This window comes from Chanodichthys erythropterus, chromosome 14, assembly GCF_024489055.1.
Source record: "Chanodichthys erythropterus isolate Z2021 chromosome 14, ASM2448905v1, whole genome shotgun sequence".
In the NCBI taxonomy this organism is placed as follows: Eukaryota; Metazoa; Chordata; class Actinopteri; order Cypriniformes; family Xenocyprididae; genus Chanodichthys; species Chanodichthys erythropterus.
Window position 1 is genome coordinate 44014491 of NC_090234.1, and position 18011 is coordinate 44032501.

Consider the following 18011-nt stretch of genomic DNA (forward strand, 5'->3'; position numbering starts at 1 on the left):
TTGCAATCATTCCAGATGTTTGACGCTGGAAAAGCCCAGTGTTTGCTGAGCTCATAGACGTCTACCATGTGTGCAGGGCTACAGTAGCACCATCCGCTGCTTACTGGCCTGGACATGAACAGCAAAACACACACAGCACAGGCTTCGTGTATGAAACAACGTGTCTTACCTTGCTTCGTATTTGCCCGGAGGTTGACACTTTCCTGATGAGCTTCTGCGGCCCTTCCTGCTCTCCCTCGCTGTCGGATGACTCGTCCACCACCGGCCCAGATCCCCCGACAGCCCCCATGGCGGGAAGCCCTGAAGGGGACGCCGCTGGTTTCTCCGGCTCCTGCGGGGAAGAGTCACAGCACTCCTGGTTATGAACGCGCTCAGCCGCTCCCTTCCTCTCCACCGGGATGCGGGAGCTGGACAACGGCTGGAAAGCCGTTCTCTTGGCCGTCATGCTTTTGCGTTTTTCTGCCCTACCGTGCGCCACCAGGCATTCACTTAGTCCGATATTTTAAATGAGCTGTGGTGAAACTTTCCTAGCCGGGTGGAGTGCATTTTCGTGTCTGAACACGGCTGCTGGCTCTCCTGAGCGGTTATCTGACTGCATGGAGGCAGACGGGGGGCTGAGACGCTCGGAGCGGGAGGAAATCTCTGTAGCAAACCCTAGCGGCGGACGGGTAGGCTATCTCACTCAAACTATGGCGAGGATACAGCAACAGATGTTTCTCCTGTAACATTATAGCCGGTGTTCTGACGATTTACCTGTTATAAACAAAGCCACAACCAGACTGAGCCTCAAAACCTAGTGAGAGCTGTCAAATAAACTGCAGTTTTGGACATTGTTGACGCGTTTGTTGAGAGCTATCAAGGGGGACTGATTCTACCACAATGCCATAAAACTTCTAGATGGGGCGGTGGGGTAGCCTATATCCTATTTAAGGCTACTATTATTTACACTTTCAGTCCATTTAAGTTAGTAGGTATGCATATAATGATATACATTATGCATATAGCCTTGTGTCTGGGCTCCTTGTTCAGCGTATTGCATCGGGCCCCTCGGTAGAAATCGCGGTCCATACATTATATCGCTTGAGACGGTAACCATAGCAACAGTTGGCGGCTCGCGAGCTTCTCGTCAGGATGCGAATCGGACACCCACATAGGCTAAGTAAAAATACTGTCATAATTTATCACTTTATTACCCATTTCATGTCGAAAGTATATCAATAAAAGTTTGGTTTATCAATAAAGCGCTACGGGCGCCAATTATTGGCTTGCGCGAGACGAACCACTTCAGATTTTGTTTGAACCTCATCATAGTAGCCTATTTAGTTTAAATCAAAACGCTCTTTCTTATTTAGGCTACTTCGTGTTACAGTTTTTCGCATCAGCACACATACATTAGCCATGTAAAACGATAAGAGCCACTATGAAGTAAGCTAATATTAAAATGTAAAGTGAATAGGGAAGACTGCGCTACTTTTAATATTAGTTTGGTTTATCTGATGTTTTGTGAATTCAAACAGTTGACCTAAACACAACACTATTGATTGATTTTATCGATCATTCTAAATATTCTTTACATGCAGGCACATTTTATAAACATTTCGCCAAAGAGCCTAATTTTAAAACTAATTCAGATCTAAATGCGGATAAGACAAAAGCACTAAGCAAATTTCCACATTTAATTTAACAGTTAACGTTACTAATTAACTGACTTTCACTATACTATCTCTATGAACATTGGTCATTGCGGTTCTCACGTTTCTTCTTTTGAATAGCTAGAAGAAAAAAAAGCTAATAGCGAATATCACTCACTACTAGTACGTTACTCATGTTTGAACTGGTCAATTGTGTATTTTAAAAAAGATCACTGATGGCTAAGATAAGATCATTGATTAGTTTGATAGCTGCAACTTATAGGCTAATGTCTCAATCAATTCCGTTCACAAGTTCATCAGTTTGTAGGAATGTAGATCGCGTCTCTATGTGACGATCTTATAGCCACGATCAGATCAAGAGCTTACGAAATCACTGCTAAAATCCTCGATCACTGCCCTATCAGCAGTGATACATGTATGTAGGGTTATGAAGGATCTCTTTGATGTGTTTCCGAATAGAAAACGTGCAGCAGTACTGACCAGTTCTTCCCAGGCAGGGCTGCGAGTGTATTGGCAGTCATCTTCCATATTCTCCTAGTCCCTGTGCTCGAGATCTGTCCGCACACGCTTTCGGCACAAATCAAGCGCGACTTTTACGCGTGTAATCGGGCATATGGTTTGAGTGTTATTTCCCTTTCTCCACTCCTCCCTGCTCTATCAGGGTCTCCCAGAGGCTGAGCCTTCTTCTTTCCACGTGATAAATGTCAAATCCCTATAAGGAATCGAAGCGCTATCCATGACGTCACGAAACCTGCGTTTTACACATTATCCCACTTTTTAAAGACTCAATAACTGTATGATTATGACTTCATTTAAAACCGCGCTTTTGTGATTGTTTGGAAAGACATGCTCATTTGTTTACAATTCACTCTAAAAGCAACGCAGTCTAATGAATTAATCTCACTCAATATATTATACATTATATCATAAAGTTTTCGAGTCACTAACTTCATATATATTTTAATATATAATAAAGTAATATTATTCTCTAATAAGACGATGTGTTACTGTTCAGCCTAAGAGTTAATTTCATTTTATTGTATTTTACTTTATTTTATTAATTTAGTTTTTCGTTTTCGCCCAAACAGTCTTCACGTGCTTATATATTTATAGTAAAGTTTAGATAACCCTAGTCAGTTCAAGTAAAACCTAATAGATTACAGAGATCTTCGACAACGGTTACCCTAAGCTCAACAACAGAAGTTATTATTCCTAGAAAACAAACGCTTCTTGACAGGTTTTGTAAGTTTGTTTCCCCTGGAACCCATAATGCAGCAGCCCGTTCCACACGGAAGACGTATTAAAATGGACCGCTTCTGTCCATCACCTAATTCCCTCCGTCTAGATGTGCGCACCGGCGGTGTAAACATTCATGACGTGAGGATGATGAAATAGCAGAAGACATATGATCGTGTAGCCGATATATTTGTAATATAACAGCACTTTTTAAAGGGTCGGGATGTATTCGCGCATTGTATTTAAAGGAACAGCAGCAGCTGTTGCTGCGAGAAGGATTCGCCATATATTGGGACCCGTGATGTCAAAAGAAGGTTGGAACTGCAGCGCACATGAGGTCAAACTCCTCAACACCTCATCAGGTACTTATTTCAACAAAGCCTAAGTCTGTTTATCTGCGTACAAATATATATATTTGTAAATACTTGTTTTTATAGTTTGTTATTAAGCAGGTTTGAGGTTAAGCTTTCACTCAAGTATTACATTGTTGTTCACTGACAGGTCAAAAGGAGCCCAGCAAGTTCTTTTTATTTTGTATTCTGTTTTTTGAATGTTTACATGCATCTTTAACGTTTCCATCAATACTGACATTTTAAAAGCAAAACTCTCCTCTGTTGACAAGGTTTGTTTGTAAACAGAATGCTTCATATATAGAATGTTTGGTTATTTATGTTACATTTGCTTTGTTTTTGCTATCTAATTAATCTCTTTTTTGTGTGTGTCTCCACAGGTGACACTGTGAAGATAGGCGAGATCTCATATCGACTTAAAACCCCCAGAAATCCAGAACTTGTGCCAGTGAATCACAGTATGTGCTAGTTATAAAATACTGGAGAACTGACTTCATGCGTCCATTAAAATAAAGACACCAAAACACCAGCTGATTAAAAGTTATTGCAAAAAAATGCTCATTAAAGTAATACTGGATCGAAGAAAATGTTTAGCATAATTGTATGCACATTCGACTTTGGTTTGATATGCTGTTCAGAACTTTATTATTGTTCTATTATCGGTACACAAAATAAATCAAACAATATTAAATCCATTGTATGTATATTTTTTATATATAATATATATATATATATATATATATATATATATATATATATATATATATATATATATATATATATAATTATATAAACATGGATACATACACACACACACACACACACACACACAGTCATTTGAAAAAGAAAGGACATAGGAAAATATAATCTGTTCAAAATATAATAATGTTCATGGCAGTTCAATTGGAAAAAGACAGGACAAGTATGGAATGTTTGTAAGGTTTGCCAAGAGAAAGCCTCTTCTCTCTAAAAAGAACATGGCAGCATGGCTTTGGTTTGCAAAGTTGCATCTGAACAAACCACAAGACTTCTGGAATAATGTCCTTTGGACAGATAAACTAAATTATCATAACAAACATCTCATACCAACGGTCCATCAGGCTGGTGGAGGGGTGATGAATTTTGTCTTGTCTTGCAGCCACAGTTCCTAGGCATGTCGCAGTGATTGAGTCAACCATGAACTCCTCTGTATAGAAGTATTTTAAAGTCAAATGTGAGGTTATCTGTCTAACATTTAAAGCTTGGCTGATATTTGGTCATGCAACAGGACAATGATCCCAAGAACACCAGCAAATCTTCAACAGAATGGCTGAAAAAGAAACAAATCAAGGTGTTGCAATGGCCCAGTCAAAGTCCAGACCTTGTCCCAATTGAAATTCTGGGGCGGGACCTTAAGAGAGCTGTGCAATGAACTCAATAAACTGGAGCAACTTTGTAAAGAAGAATGGGCCACAATTCCTCCAGAACGATGCGAGAGACAGATACAGCCATACAGAAAACTATTCTTTCAAAGTATTGCTGCTAGTGGCTCTACAAGCAATTGAATAATAGGGTGTACTTAGTTTGTCACCCATGGCTTTTCCGTTATTGTTAAATAAATAATGACATGGTGTAATGTAATTTGTTGTTGTTCATCCGAGGTTGTATTTAGGGACATTCTAAAACGCTTAATGTGAAAAAGGCTTAATGTGGCTTAATGTACTAAGACAGTGATTTTAACAGACCAAACTTACTAAATATCATTATAATATACTATGTGCAAAAAAATCATATGAGCCCAAAATATGATCTTAACACGTTTTTTGCACATAGTATACTTTATTATAATGATATTTAGCAAGTTTGGTCAGTTAAAATCACTTAAGCCTTTTCTTATAACGGTTTTCTATAGGAAAAAAAGCTTAACGTGTTATAAAACGCGTTAAGATCATATTTTGGGCTCATATGATTTTTTGCATATAGTATACTTCATTAGCATGATATTTAGTGAGTTTGGTCTGTTAAAATCACTGTCTTAGTACATTAAGCCACGTTAAGCCTTTTCTTATAACGGTTTTCTATGGGAGAAAAAAGCTTAACGTGTTATAAAACGCGTTAAGATCATATTTTGGGCTCATCTGATTTTTTGCACATAGTATACTTTTATTATAATGATATTTAGTAAGTTTGGTCTGTTAAAATCACTGTCTTAGTACATTAAGCCACGTTAAGCGTTTTAGAATGTCCCTGTATTTAAGACCTATTATTATAATCTGATACGTAAAACCATAAAATTCTAAAGGGTGTCCTTTCTTTTTCACATATATATATATATTTTTTTCTCTCTCTGTTTACATGCACATTCTCTCTCTTACCCAAACTTTACACATTAGAAAACATTGTTTGCATTTTTCAATAAACTTTCACTTTTTGGCAGTGATGGAGGCTTTGCCACAAATGATCACCCAACACCTTCGCTGGATAATGCAGAAGGACCTTCTTGGACAGGACGTGTTTCTCATTGGTCCTCCTGGTCCTCTGCGTCGATCAATTGCCATGCAGTACCTGGTAATTTCAAGTATTACTGCTCCCAACCACAACCAGCAATACATGCTGAATTTCTACACGATAAAACACTCTGACAATTTCATTACAACTGTGTTCTTCTTTTTTCTTCTTTGCTAGGAATTAACAAAACGAGAGGTTGAATATGTTGCCCTGTCCAGAGACACTACTGAGACTGATCTCAAACAGCGCAGAGAGATCCGCTCAGGAACTGCCTTTTACATAGACCAGGCAAGGCGACCTCTTTCACCTTTCACTCATCAGCATGGTTTATTTAATATATACACATACATATAGTGTGTGTGTGTGTGTGTGTGTGTTTATTTATATATATATAATCAGTCCAGTCAAAAAGTTTGGAACCACTAAGATTTTTAATGTTTTTAAAAGAAGTTTCATCTGCTCACCAAGGCTTAATTTATTTAATTAAAAATACAGTAAAAACGGTAATATTGTGAAATATTATTACAATTTAAAATAACTGTTTTCTATTTGAATATATTTCACAAAGTAATTTATTCCTGTGATGCAAAGCTGAATTTTCAGCATCATTACTCCAGTCTTCAGTGTCACATGATCCTTCAGAAATCATTCTAATATGCTGATCTGCTGCTCAAGAAACATTTAATGTGTACAATTGTACAAAATATTTGTGTACAATATTTTTTTTTCAGGATTATTTGATGAATAGAAAGTTCAAAAGAACAGTGTTTATCTGAAATCTAATCTTTTGTAATATTATAAATGTCTTTACTGCCACTTTTGATTGATTTAATGCATCTTTGCTGAATAAAAGTATTAATTTCTTTAATTTCTTTTCAAAAAAATAAAAATAAAAATTCTTACTGACCCCAAACTTTTGAACGGTAGTGTATAATGCTACAGAAGCTTTGTATTTCAGATAAATGCTGTTCTTTTGAACTTTCTATTCATCAAGGAATCCTGAAAAAAAAAAATAAAAAAATACAACATTGAAAATAATCATAAATGTTTATTGAGCAGCAAATCAGCATATTAGAATGATTTCTGAAGGATCATGTGACACTGAAGACTGGAGTAACGATGCTGAAAATTCAGCTTTGCATCACAGGAATAAATTACTTTGTCAAATATATTTAAATAGTACACAGTTATTTTAAATTGTAATAATATTTCACAATATTACTGTTTTTTACTGTATTTTTAATTAATTAAATGGTGAGCAGATGAAACTTCTTTTAAAAACATTAAAAATCTTAGTGGTTTCAAACTTTTGGACTGTACTGTATATATATATAATGTGTGTTTGGAAACACCCTAGAAAAGTTGGGTTTTTGGACAATATTTGCATGAATCGTTTTTAATGTGTGATAATTTTGCACTGATAAGGGACAACACAAACTACGAAATCATACAGTTTATACATAGAAAAAACTTACATTTTCGATTCATCAAAATATCCACCATTAGCAGATATCTGACCTAAACTTGGTTCTAATTGGTTCATTGTATTCTAAACTTAATTGGCAATCAATTGTTGAATCTATTAAGGTGTTCTGACCCAAAAATCTTTTACAAACCTGGGCCAAGTTTAAACCAGTAACCAGGCATCACAGCTGGAAAAGGGCCATATCTGACTTTGACATGTATATATTGCCAATATTATGTAATCAAAATGAAAATTATTATTGCTGGACCTAAATGATAATGTCAAGTTACTTTAATGTATTTGCACCAAAAAATAAGGATTTATGCTGATATCGTCCAAAACCACACTTTGCCAGGGGTGTTTCCAAACTTTTGGAAACTTTTACCTTAAGCTTTTTTGCAGTTCATATATTTATAATGTAATATAATATTGCTTTTTTTGGGATCAAAACCGTCACTGCTCTACTTGAGACATGGGGTGTCGTTCAGGTCACAGCCTCGTGGTTAATGAAGATGAATTCCCACAGGATCTGGCAAAATCTCCTCTTTTCTTCTGAAGTCCAGATGATCAATTATATCCACTTATTCAGCTTTGTCTTCCCAGGCATTAAATTATTAGCCACAGCTCCTCTGTTCTGCTCATATATCTAATGAAAGGTTCAATCAGACCTCAAGTTTCAGTGAGGAAATGCTGACATGTTTCCATGGAAACCCTCTCTGAGCCTTTTTTAAGTGGTACATCGGGTCCTAACCTTTTGCGATCAGAGCGATTAGACCCAGTGCACATGATTCTAAAGCATTTTGATAATTAATTGTGCCTTAAGCAGTTTGTTAAATAGCTTTGGCTTTGCATTAATGCACAGTCCAGTGTTATAGTTTTGAATCAGATTCCATCACTTCTGCTTGTTTTTGCTGTCTGGATTGGTTGATAGGCAGTAGACATGGACGACTTGTTTAAAAGGTGGGCTGCATGTGGGGGCTGGGTGTTAACTAGAGCATCTCACTGCTCTCTTGGGCCCTGCGCTCATTTTCAGACCTATATAACAGGCTTTGTGTGTCAGGCAAACAGCCCCCAGTTGACTTGCCTTTATGTGTGAATGGGAAATGTTTTAGACTGAGTAATCAACTATTCATGGAGTTTTTTTTTTTTCTTTTCTAAAGTCTGTTTGATTAAGCAATTAGCTACAAGAGTTCATGCTGTTTTGAGGATATATGTCTAAAGAACATTGTCACTGTGTCACTTACATCACAGCACATCCTTGAGTGGATTATTGCATTAGTTACTACATGTAACACAATATTCAAATATTAATATTTAGAAAACCTTATTTTATTTTCATTCCTTAAAGGCCGCAAATCTTTACTTGTTGATTTTCCTGTTGAAACAGGTAGTTGGGCAGGAACATTATCATAAAACAACTAGCCAATAGCTTTTTGGTTGCATCACACATGATCTGGTGTGATGCAACCAAAATATTTTCATTTTTAAACACTTGCAGTCTGTATAATTCATAAACACAACTTCATTCTTTATAAATCTCTCCAACAGTGTAGCATTAGCCGTTAGCCACGGAGCACTATCAAATTCATTCAGAATCAAATGTAAACAATATAACAGTATACAATACTCACATAATCCGCCGCATGCATGACAAACACTTTGTAAAGATCCATTTGAGGGTTATATTAGCTTTGTAAACTTTGTTTATGCACTGTTCAAGGCAAGCGAGAGCTCTGTCTGTGGGCATGGAGCAGGAGATTTAAAGGGGCCGCGCAGCCTGAATAAGCGCATATTTAATGATGCCCCAAAATAGGCAATTAAAAAAATCTATGGGGTATTTTGAGCTGAAACTTCACAGACACATTCAGGGGACACCTTAGACTTATATTACATCTTTTGAAAAGACGTTCTACGGCACCTTTAATATATTATATATTATTATATTATATTATTTTGATACTGTAGTTGTAGATACTTGTGGTATTTATTATTGTTTTAAATCAGCATTTATTTTCAAGAATTCCATTTCATATAATTTTAGTTTAAGTTATAGTTAGTTGTCAAGGCAACATTTCAAATGTATTTATTCATTTCAGTTTTTAATCTAATGTTTATATTTTATTTTATTTTTATATTTTATTTCAATTCATGTGTGTTGAGTTTCATGAAATTTGAAGCATGCTAAGAGTCTTATAAATTATTAAAGTTTAACATGTTGCCATGGCAACAGTATTTAAGATATCAAGCATAAGCTTTCACAGGTCTACATCTGCCATGTATTGACATTTATACTGATGAAGTTTGAAGCAAATCGGATAAAAAGAAGAGGGTGATTTCAAAGCAGCAGAAGAAGAAAAATCCTAAGGAAAACAATAGGGTCTTCACCCTTTCAGGGCTTGGACCCTAATCAAACATTCATCATATGATGAACACATCATATGTTCTGCTCTTCATTATTCCACGACCAACCATCATTTGGACATAATTGTGTAGGAAGTAAAGGAAAGTTACTTGTGGTCAGATAACTCTTTCCTGTTTGGCTTTACATTGTGTCCCTTGTTGAGTTCAAGCAGGTCAAATGGCATTTAGCTCAACTATTTACAATTTGCCGTGTCATTGACAGACGCACTGGTTTGTGGTTTTAACTAGTCTCTCTGGTCTGCGTCACAGGCATTTCTATCAATTATGTGATTATGCATCCAGAATGGATATGGGTCCTGTGCTAAATTTGGACCATCTGGCTACATATTTATAGGCCCTGTTCCCACACAATCAGGCATATATTTACATGTTAACCTAATTATATGGCGACTTGTTTTGTGGTCATTGGAGTAGCCCAGAATTTCCTGCCTTTGACGTCAATGCCATTTGATTCTTGTACACACATGTTTGCATGGCTGCATCTTCATAACAGACAAGATTTAGAGTTTCAGCCCACAAATGGGGCATGATCTAAAAAAAATCAGTATATTTCTAAAATAGAAGTGAACTGCTCTGTGAAGTGGGTGAAATGAGAGATGAAGACTTTCTTAAACACAGTGCAGATAGGATTTCCTCCTCAGGACAGAACAGTGTCACAAAGTCTTTCTGCTTTGCTGTTTTAAACAGGGATCCTATGTAGTATGGAATAGTATGTAATTTTGAAGTGAAGTTTGTGCATTAAATGATCAGGCAACAAATTATATTAAAGAGGTAATTGCACAACTTTTGATATGGATATTTTTAGCTGTTTGTGTGCTTTCTTTAAAAGTGTATCATTCATATTATTGTGTGTTTTGTATGGTTTGGGGGAAAAACAACATTTAAGTTTTCAGGAAAAAACAGTTTTCAATACAACTCCAAGTACAGTGGTTATCATCAAGTAATAACAGATTTTTTGTTCACCTCTAATACTTCTGAGAGTAAACAACATTAACACATAAACAACACAATCATTACTTCCAAAATAGTAGTCAGATGTGTTGAACTAGCCATTGTCCAACCATGTCCAGAATCTGTGTGTTTGTATATATATATGTATATGTATATATATATGACAAATATTATATACATTTTTATAAATAAAATAATTATAATACAGATAAATGCCAAACTTCTTTTTAGTTTTGTAGATTCTCAGGAATATCAGCCTTTCTTACCACTCTACTTTAACATTTTAAATCAATTAATACATCCAGGTCCAAAACCCTTATGCCAACTGTGACATTTTGTGAGAACAGATGATTGGTGCTCATATACCTTTTCCACTGGCATAATCACAAATCCAGAATCGTACTCTTCAAATACTCAGAGTTGTTACAGATCCCTTGTTCTCCTAGACTCCATTTCCCAAGATCCTCCTGTTCTCCACACCTGCACTCACTTCCCTCGTCAGCTCCTCATCATCACAGATCACCTGCACCTGGACTCTATTGTCTGCACTCCCATATATTGCACTCACTCCCTTCACTCCTCGTCCGTTCTCTGTTGTGTTAATGTGTATGTTCGGTGAACTCTGCCTGTGTTTATTAAAGATCATCTATTGTTTGTGGAAATCCGTATCTGCCTCATCTCTGCACCAGCAGACCGTAACAGAAGAACGGACCAAAAACTTTGGATTTCCACAGAATGGAGACTTTCACCAGCTCCCTGGCTCCTGCTCCTCCAAGGCCTCTCTCCCATCTGGCAACTGGCGATCGGCTCATCGGGCTTCTTCAGGTGGGTCGTTCGCTGGAAAGGTATGTGGAGGAGTTCGTTGAGCTTGCTTTCTTGTCTGACTGGCCTGAAGCATGTTTAATCTCCCTGTTTCTGGATGGACTGGACGACAACACTATCCGTTTTGATGAACCTGATTATCGTTTCTCCTTAAGCGAAACAATCAATTTTATTTTGTGGTTAAATGGCTCCAAATTCTTCGTGGATGAGGTTCAGGATAAGTGTATGTCTCCAGTCCATCCAGAAACACGGCTGGCCGGGCCAGTCAGTCAACCTCCGTCTTCCTCCGCATACCCCTCCAGCGAACTCCCTGCCTGCCCCAGGCTGGACCCATATTCCGCTACTGGGCCCAGTAAGCGGAGGAGGAGGAAGAAAGCGGCCCCAATGTCTCCAGAGCCCGCTCCAGTGTCTCCAGAGCCCGCTCCAGTGTCTCCAGAGCCCGCTCCAGTGTCTCCAGAGCCCGCTCCAGTATCTCCAGAGCCCGCTCCAGTATCTCCAGAGCCCGCTCCAGTATCTCCAGAGCCCGCTCCAGTATCTCCAGAGCCAGCTCCAGTATCTCCAGAGCCAGCTCCAGTCCCCACAGAGCCAGCTCCAGTGCCTGTGGGGATTTTAATTGTATTTGAGGGGATGAAATGGCCCTCAACCCCAGTCTCCTCCGAGCAAAGTTCTCCAGTCTCCGCCGAGCCAAGTTCTCCAGTCTCCGCCGAGCCAAGTTCTCCAGTCTCCGCCGAGCCAAGTTCTCCAGTCTCCGCCGAGCCAAGTTCTCCAGTCTCCGCCGAGCCAAGTTCTCCAGTCTCCGCCGAGCCAAGTTCTCCAGTCTCCGCCGAGCCAAGTTCTCCAGTCTCCGCCGAGCCAAGTTCTCCAGTCTCCGCCGCCGAGCCAAGTTCTCCAGTCTCCGCCGCCGAGCCAAGTTCTCCAGTCTCCGCCGCCGAGCCAAGTTCTCCAGTCTCCGCCGCCGAGCCAAGTTCTCCAGTCTCCGCCGCCGAGCCAAGTTCTCCAGTCTCCGCCGCCGAGCCAAGTTCTCCAGTCTCCGCCGCCGAGCCAAGTTCTCCAGTCTCCGCCGCCGAGCCAAGTTCTCCAGTCTCCGCCGCCGAGCCAAGTTCTCCAGTCTCCGCCGCCGAGCCAAGTTCTCCAGTCTCCGCCGCCGAGCAAAGTTCTCCAGTCTCCGCCGCCGAGCAAAGTTCTCCAGTCTCCGCCGCCGAGCAAAGTTCTCCAGTCTCCGCCGCCGAGCAAAGTTCTCCAGTCTCCGCCGCCGAGCAAAGTTCTCCAGTCACCGCCGCCGAGCAAAGTTCTCCAGTCTCCGCCGCCGAGCAAAGTTCTCCAGTCTCCGCCGCCGAGCAAAGTTCTCCAGTCTCCGCCGCCGAGCAAAGTTCTCCAGTCTCCGCCGCCGAGCAAAGTTCTCCAGTCTCCGCCGCCGAGCAAAGTTCTCCAGTCTCCGCCGCCGAGCAAAGTTCTCCAGTCTCCGCCGCCGAGCAAAGTTCTCCAGTCTCCGCCGCCGAGCAAAGTTCTCCAGTCTCCGCCGCCGAGCAAAGTTCTCCAGTCTCCGCCGCCGAGCAAAGTTCTCCAGTCTCCGCCGCCGAGCAAAGTTCTCCAGTCTCCGCCGCCGAGCAAAGTTCTCCAGTCTCCGCCGCCGAGCAAAGTTCTCCAGTCTCCGCCGCCGAGCAAAGTTCTCCAGTCTCCGCCGCCGAGCAAAGTTCTCCAGTCTCCGCCGCCGAGCAAAGTTCTCCAGTCTCCGCCGCCGAGCAAAGTTCTCCAGTCTCCGCCGCCGAGCAAAGTTCTCCAGTCTCCGCCGCCGAGCAAAGTTCTCCAGTCTCCGCCGCCGAGCAAAGTTCTCCAGTCTCCGCCGCCGAGCAAAGTTCTCCAGTCTCCGCCGCCGAGCAAAGTTCTCCAGTCTCCGCCGCCGAGCAAAGTTCTCCAGTCTCCGCCGCCGAGCAAAGTTCTCCAGTCTCCGCCGCCGAGCAAAGTTCTCCAGTCTCCGCCGCCGAGCAAAGTTCTCCAGTCTCCGCCGCCGAGCAAAGTTCTCCAGTCTCCGCCGCCGAGCAAAGTTCTCCAGTCTCCGCCGCCGAGCAAAGTTCTCCAGTCTCCGCCGCCGAGCAAAGTTCTCCAGTCTCCGCCGCCGAGCAAAGTTCTCCAGTCTCCGCCGCCGAGCAAAGTTCTCCAGTCTCCGCCGCCGAGCAAAGTTCTCCAGTCTCCGCCGCCGAGCAAAGTTCTCCAGTCTCCGCCGCCGAGCAAAGTTCTCCAGTCTCCGCCGCCGAGCAAAGTTCTCCAGTCTCCGCCGCCGAGCAAAGTTCTCCAGTCTCCGCCGCCGAGCAAAGTTCTCCAGTCTCCGCCGCCGAGCAAAGTTCTCCAGTCTCCGCCGCCGAGCAAAGTTCTCCAGTCTCCGCCGCCGAGCAAAGTTCTCCAGTCTCCGCCGCCGAGCCAGCCGCTCCAGCCGCTCCAGCCGCCGCCGCCGAGCCAGCCGCTCCAGCCGCCGCCGCCGAGCCAGCCGCTCCAGCCGCCGCCGCCGAACCAACTGCTCCTATGAACTGTGTTTTTGAACCCTCCAGCCCAAAGACTGTTTCCCCTCCCTGCCTCCCTCTCCCGCCTCCGTCCATATGTCTCAGCACTGTACCTCCACCTCAAGCCCCTTCGCCCAGATCTCCACCTCGGACCTCTGGGCGATTACCTACACCCTGGCTCCAACCTCCCTCGTCTCCACCATGGCCCATCAGTCCACTAGTCTCACCAGTCTCCATCCTGCCCCCGTTCACACCTTGTTCCTTCGTCAGCCTGCCCTCACTTCTGGACTGCACTCCTCCGTCTCTGCTCCGTCCCTCCGTCCCTCAGTTCCAGTTGGCCTCCTCACTCCCCCCGGTGTTCACTTTGTTGTATGTCGTCTGTCTTCTACTGCGGCCTTCTGGAGCCCCGGCTGCGCTTCGGTCGGCGGAGCCGTGGATTCCGCCATCTCCCGCCGGTCCTTCAGCGCCGCCTGGGCTCGACGGCTTCAAGGCTTCGGCTCCTGACCCTCCATGGCCGCCTTCGGCTCCTGACCCTCCATGGCCGCCTTCGGCCCCTGACCCTCCATGGCAGCCTGCTGCACCTGACCCTCCATGGCTGCCCTCGGCCCCTGACCCTCCATGGCTGCCCACGGCTCCTGACCCTCCATGGCTGCCCACGGCTCCTGACCCTCCATGGCTGCCCACGGCTCCTGACCCGCCATGGCTGCCCACGGCTCCTGACCCGCCATGGCTGCCCACGGCTCCTGACCCGCCATGGCTGCCCACGGCTCCTGACCCGCCATGGCTGCCCACGGCTCCTGACCCGCCATGGCTGCCCACGGCTCCTGACCCGCCATGGCTGCCCACGGCTCCTGACCCGCCATGGTTTTTGAGCCTGCCCTGGAGACCTCCACTCCAGTCTACTCCTCCCCCTGCTCCGGTTTGAGGTCTCCAGGGCGCCCGCCCCCCTCCCGGTTGTTACATCTACGGCGCGAGGACGCGCCTACCGGGAGGGGGAGGTACTGTTACAGATCCCTTGTTCTCCTAGACTCCATTTCCCAAGATCCTCCTGTTCTCCACACCTGCACTCACTTCCCTCGTCAGCTCCTCATCATCACAGATCACCTGCACCTGGACTCTATTGTCTGCACTCCCATATATTGCACTCACTCCCTTCACTCCTCGTCCGTTCTCTGTTGTGTTAATGTGTATGTTCGGTGAACTCTGCCTGTGTTTATTAAAGATCATCTATTGTTTGTGGAAATCCGTATCTGCCTCATCTCTGCACCAGCAGACCGTAACAAGAGTATTGTGCAGAAACAGTAACAGAATCTTGAAGGATGTTGTACCAGAGAATTAGTCTGAGCTCATGTCCCTGTCCTTATTCTGCACATTGATGCCATCTAAGCCTTGTTCAAATAACCCCTAACAAAATATAATATTCAGAAGTGCATCACTTTATGCAAGGTGCCTCAACATGTTCCTGTCCTTTTTGTCTCTCTCAGTGTGCTGTCCGAGCTGCTACTGAGGGTCGGATTCTGGTGTTGGAGGGGCTGGAGAAGGCAGAGAGGAATGTGTTGCCTGTTCTCAATAACCTGCTAGAGAATCGAGAGATGCAGCTGGAAGATGGACGCTTTCTCATGTCAGCACAGCGCTATGACAAACTCCTGGAGGTGAGGACAACCATGCTGTAGTGACAGCACTTGCTATGCTCACAGAAGCAGACCAACCAGTTAGAGTTCTGTCCTGGAACTGATGAATTATGATAGAGATGCTGATAACACTTTACAACAATTTAACATTTGCATTCTCATTAATTATGCAGTGCATACGCAAACCACAAAATTAAAAAAACAAATTAACACCTGCCAATGGTGGCACAATTGTTTACTAGCCATATATATTTTTAATAGACCAAGAAACATTTATTTTATTTTATTAAATTTGATTTTTTATTTTTTTTTTTATTTCTTTTCTTTTATATTTTCTTTTAATTTATTATTTTCTTTGATTTTGTTTTAAAAATGTTTGCTATGTTTGCATTGGTCTGATAGGAGCACACTAAAGAAGAGCTGGACTCGTGGAAGATTGTTCGTGTGAGTGAGGATTTTCGAGTCATTGCTCTCGGCCTGCCGGTTCCCCGATACAAAGGAAATCCACTGGATCCCCCGCTCCGCTCCCGCTTCCAGGCCAGAGACATCTACTACCTTCCCTTCAAGGTGCTACATGTAGTATAAATTAATCTTCATTTGATAAATGTGCATTGCCGAAAGTATCCGGCCTCTAACATGTTTTTTTTTTTTTTTTTGAAGGACCAGCTAGAGCATCTCTACAGAACTGGACCAAATGTGCCTCCTGAAAGGTACAACACTTTTCAAACATGGATTTTTCATTGGCCATGTTGCAAAATAAATGATGAAATTATTTTCTTCCATCTTAGGGTGTCCCAGCTCTTGTCTTTTGCCACTACTCTTTGTTCTCAAGAGTCTGCCAGCTTAAGCCTTCCTGATTTCCCTGTAGACAATCTCCCATCTGCCCTCACAGTTCTGGTGGGTAGCAAATCGCATGACATTTGTGACATTTTTGGAATTACTGGAAAATGGAATTGTGAAAACAATGTTTATTTTAAAATGTTTGACATTAATAAAAATTACGATTGTGATGTGATTGTGCTGAAATTTTATTTATATACATGACAAACCTTATATGACATAAGGGTTTTAAGCATTCGAGTACATTCCAAGTACTTCACATTCATTGTGCAGATATTGTTGAAGATCATTTTTATCTATTGCAGAACCTGTTCCCCATGCTGTCAACACAGCAGCTAGTCCAGAGGCTTTACCCATACGAGGCCATGCTGGGAAAGGAAGGCCGCACCGCTGTAGAGGGGGTGCTCAGTGTAAGGCCCTTTCTCCTATGATAGGGAGCTCACTCTTACACAAAATAATAATAATACAAATAATAAAAATGGGGTTGTGTAGTCTAGTAGCTTAAAATCTGTGTTGGTAACTTTTGTTCGGCACTATAGCTAAAATATACTTTTTTAGTTTTTTTAGACTTTTAATATAATAATAAGTAAGAATTACTTGCATTTATGTTTTTGCATTTCCACCCATATATCTACTTTATTAAAATAACTTATTTTATTAGAATGCATATTTTAGAATGATTTCTTATGTGTCATGTGATGTGACTAATGTCTGCTGCATTTTAAAATAAAAAAAACCTGTTCATATTTCACTATTAAGCAGTGTTGCCAAAGTCTGCGGTTTTCCCGTGGAATTGGGCTACTTTTACACTGTTGCCACGGGTTGCTTTTCAAGTCCGCGGGTTGAATTGACCCAAAATAACGTGATATTTAGCCCCTGGAATGCGAATTTCCCTTTCAGGGGAACTCGCGCTGCGTAGTCGCTATGAGGAACGCCTCTGCATGATGTCGTTGTGAAGCATGTATGAAATCTTTCCAATAGAGAGATGGTAAGTCATAGGCGGGTGACTTCACTGACCAGGAAATATAAAGCCGGCCCGAAAACACTCTCATTCAGCTTCTGTGTCCTCAGCAAGTGCTACGTGTGATCTTGTCTGTCATATTTATTGTTGTCTGTCCCACTATATATATATATATATTTGTTACTATGGCGTAGTGAGGTGAGGAAGTGGGTGCTGATCCAGGAGTTACGTCAGTCAGCTGATTTAGCACTCCATGCCACCAAGGAGACGGCCAAGTCAGTCGGCCGATCTATGGCAGCCCTGGTGGCCACGGAGCGTCATCTGTGGCTAAATCTGGCTGACATTAAAGATTGTGACAAGACGTTTCTCCTGGATGCCCCACTGAATCCGTCTGGCCTCTTCAGTGACGCCATTACATCGGTCACTGAGAGGTTTCAGGAGGTGAAGAAGCAGGCTGCCGCTATGCAGCGGTTTCTTCCCTGCTGTACCCAAGTCCCTTCGGCTGCTGGGCTGGAGCAGCCAAAGCAGAGTACAAGCTCCTCGCAGCATAGACAACATCAGAAGCAGAGCGTGGCTACTCCTTGGAGGGTGAGTGCGGGGCAACGCTCTCAGGTGAAGCCTTCGAGGGGCAAGATGGATCTGAGGGCCGTCATTGCCACTAAGAGGGCTTCGTCTAAAAAAATCCTGATACCAGAAA

At 42.7% G+C, this 18011-nt stretch overlaps 2 protein-coding genes across 8 annotated transcripts in view; one reads left to right on the forward strand and one right to left on the reverse strand.

The window, feature by feature from the left end:
* Positions 1-2268, reverse strand: part of dgkh (diacylglycerol kinase, eta) — a 111539-nt gene extending 109271 nt beyond the window's left edge. For 4 of the 5 annotated variants that reach the window (XM_067408807.1, XM_067408806.1, XM_067408804.1 and 1 more), the window contains exon 1: positions 170-1426. In XM_067408807.1, coding sequence (XP_067264908.1) covers positions 170-445 — 276 coding nt within the window. In that variant the 5' untranslated portion in view covers positions 446-1426. Of the gene's footprint in view, positions 1-169; positions 1427-2132 lie in introns of those variants that run through there. The other variant, XM_067408805.1, reaches the window with a different exon arrangement.
* Positions 2269-2804: 536 nt separating this feature from the next.
* Positions 2805-18011, forward strand: part of vwa8 (von Willebrand factor A domain containing 8) — a 146055-nt gene continuing 130848 nt past the window's right edge. For 2 of the 3 annotated variants that reach the window (XM_067409011.1, XM_067409013.1), the window contains exons 1-9: positions 2807-3250; positions 3619-3696; positions 5655-5785; positions 5903-6013; positions 15367-15534; positions 15916-16080; positions 16174-16223; positions 16302-16410; positions 16659-16763. In XM_067409011.1, coding sequence (XP_067265112.1) covers positions 3112-3250; positions 3619-3696; positions 5655-5785; positions 5903-6013; positions 15367-15534; positions 15916-16080; positions 16174-16223; positions 16302-16410; positions 16659-16763 — 1056 coding nt within the window. In that variant the 5' untranslated portion in view covers positions 2807-3111. Of the gene's footprint in view, positions 3251-3618; positions 3697-5654; positions 5786-5902; positions 6014-15366; positions 15535-15915; positions 16081-16173; positions 16224-16301; positions 16411-16658; positions 16764-18011 lie in introns of all 3 variants that reach the window. The other variant, XM_067409012.1, reaches the window with a different exon arrangement.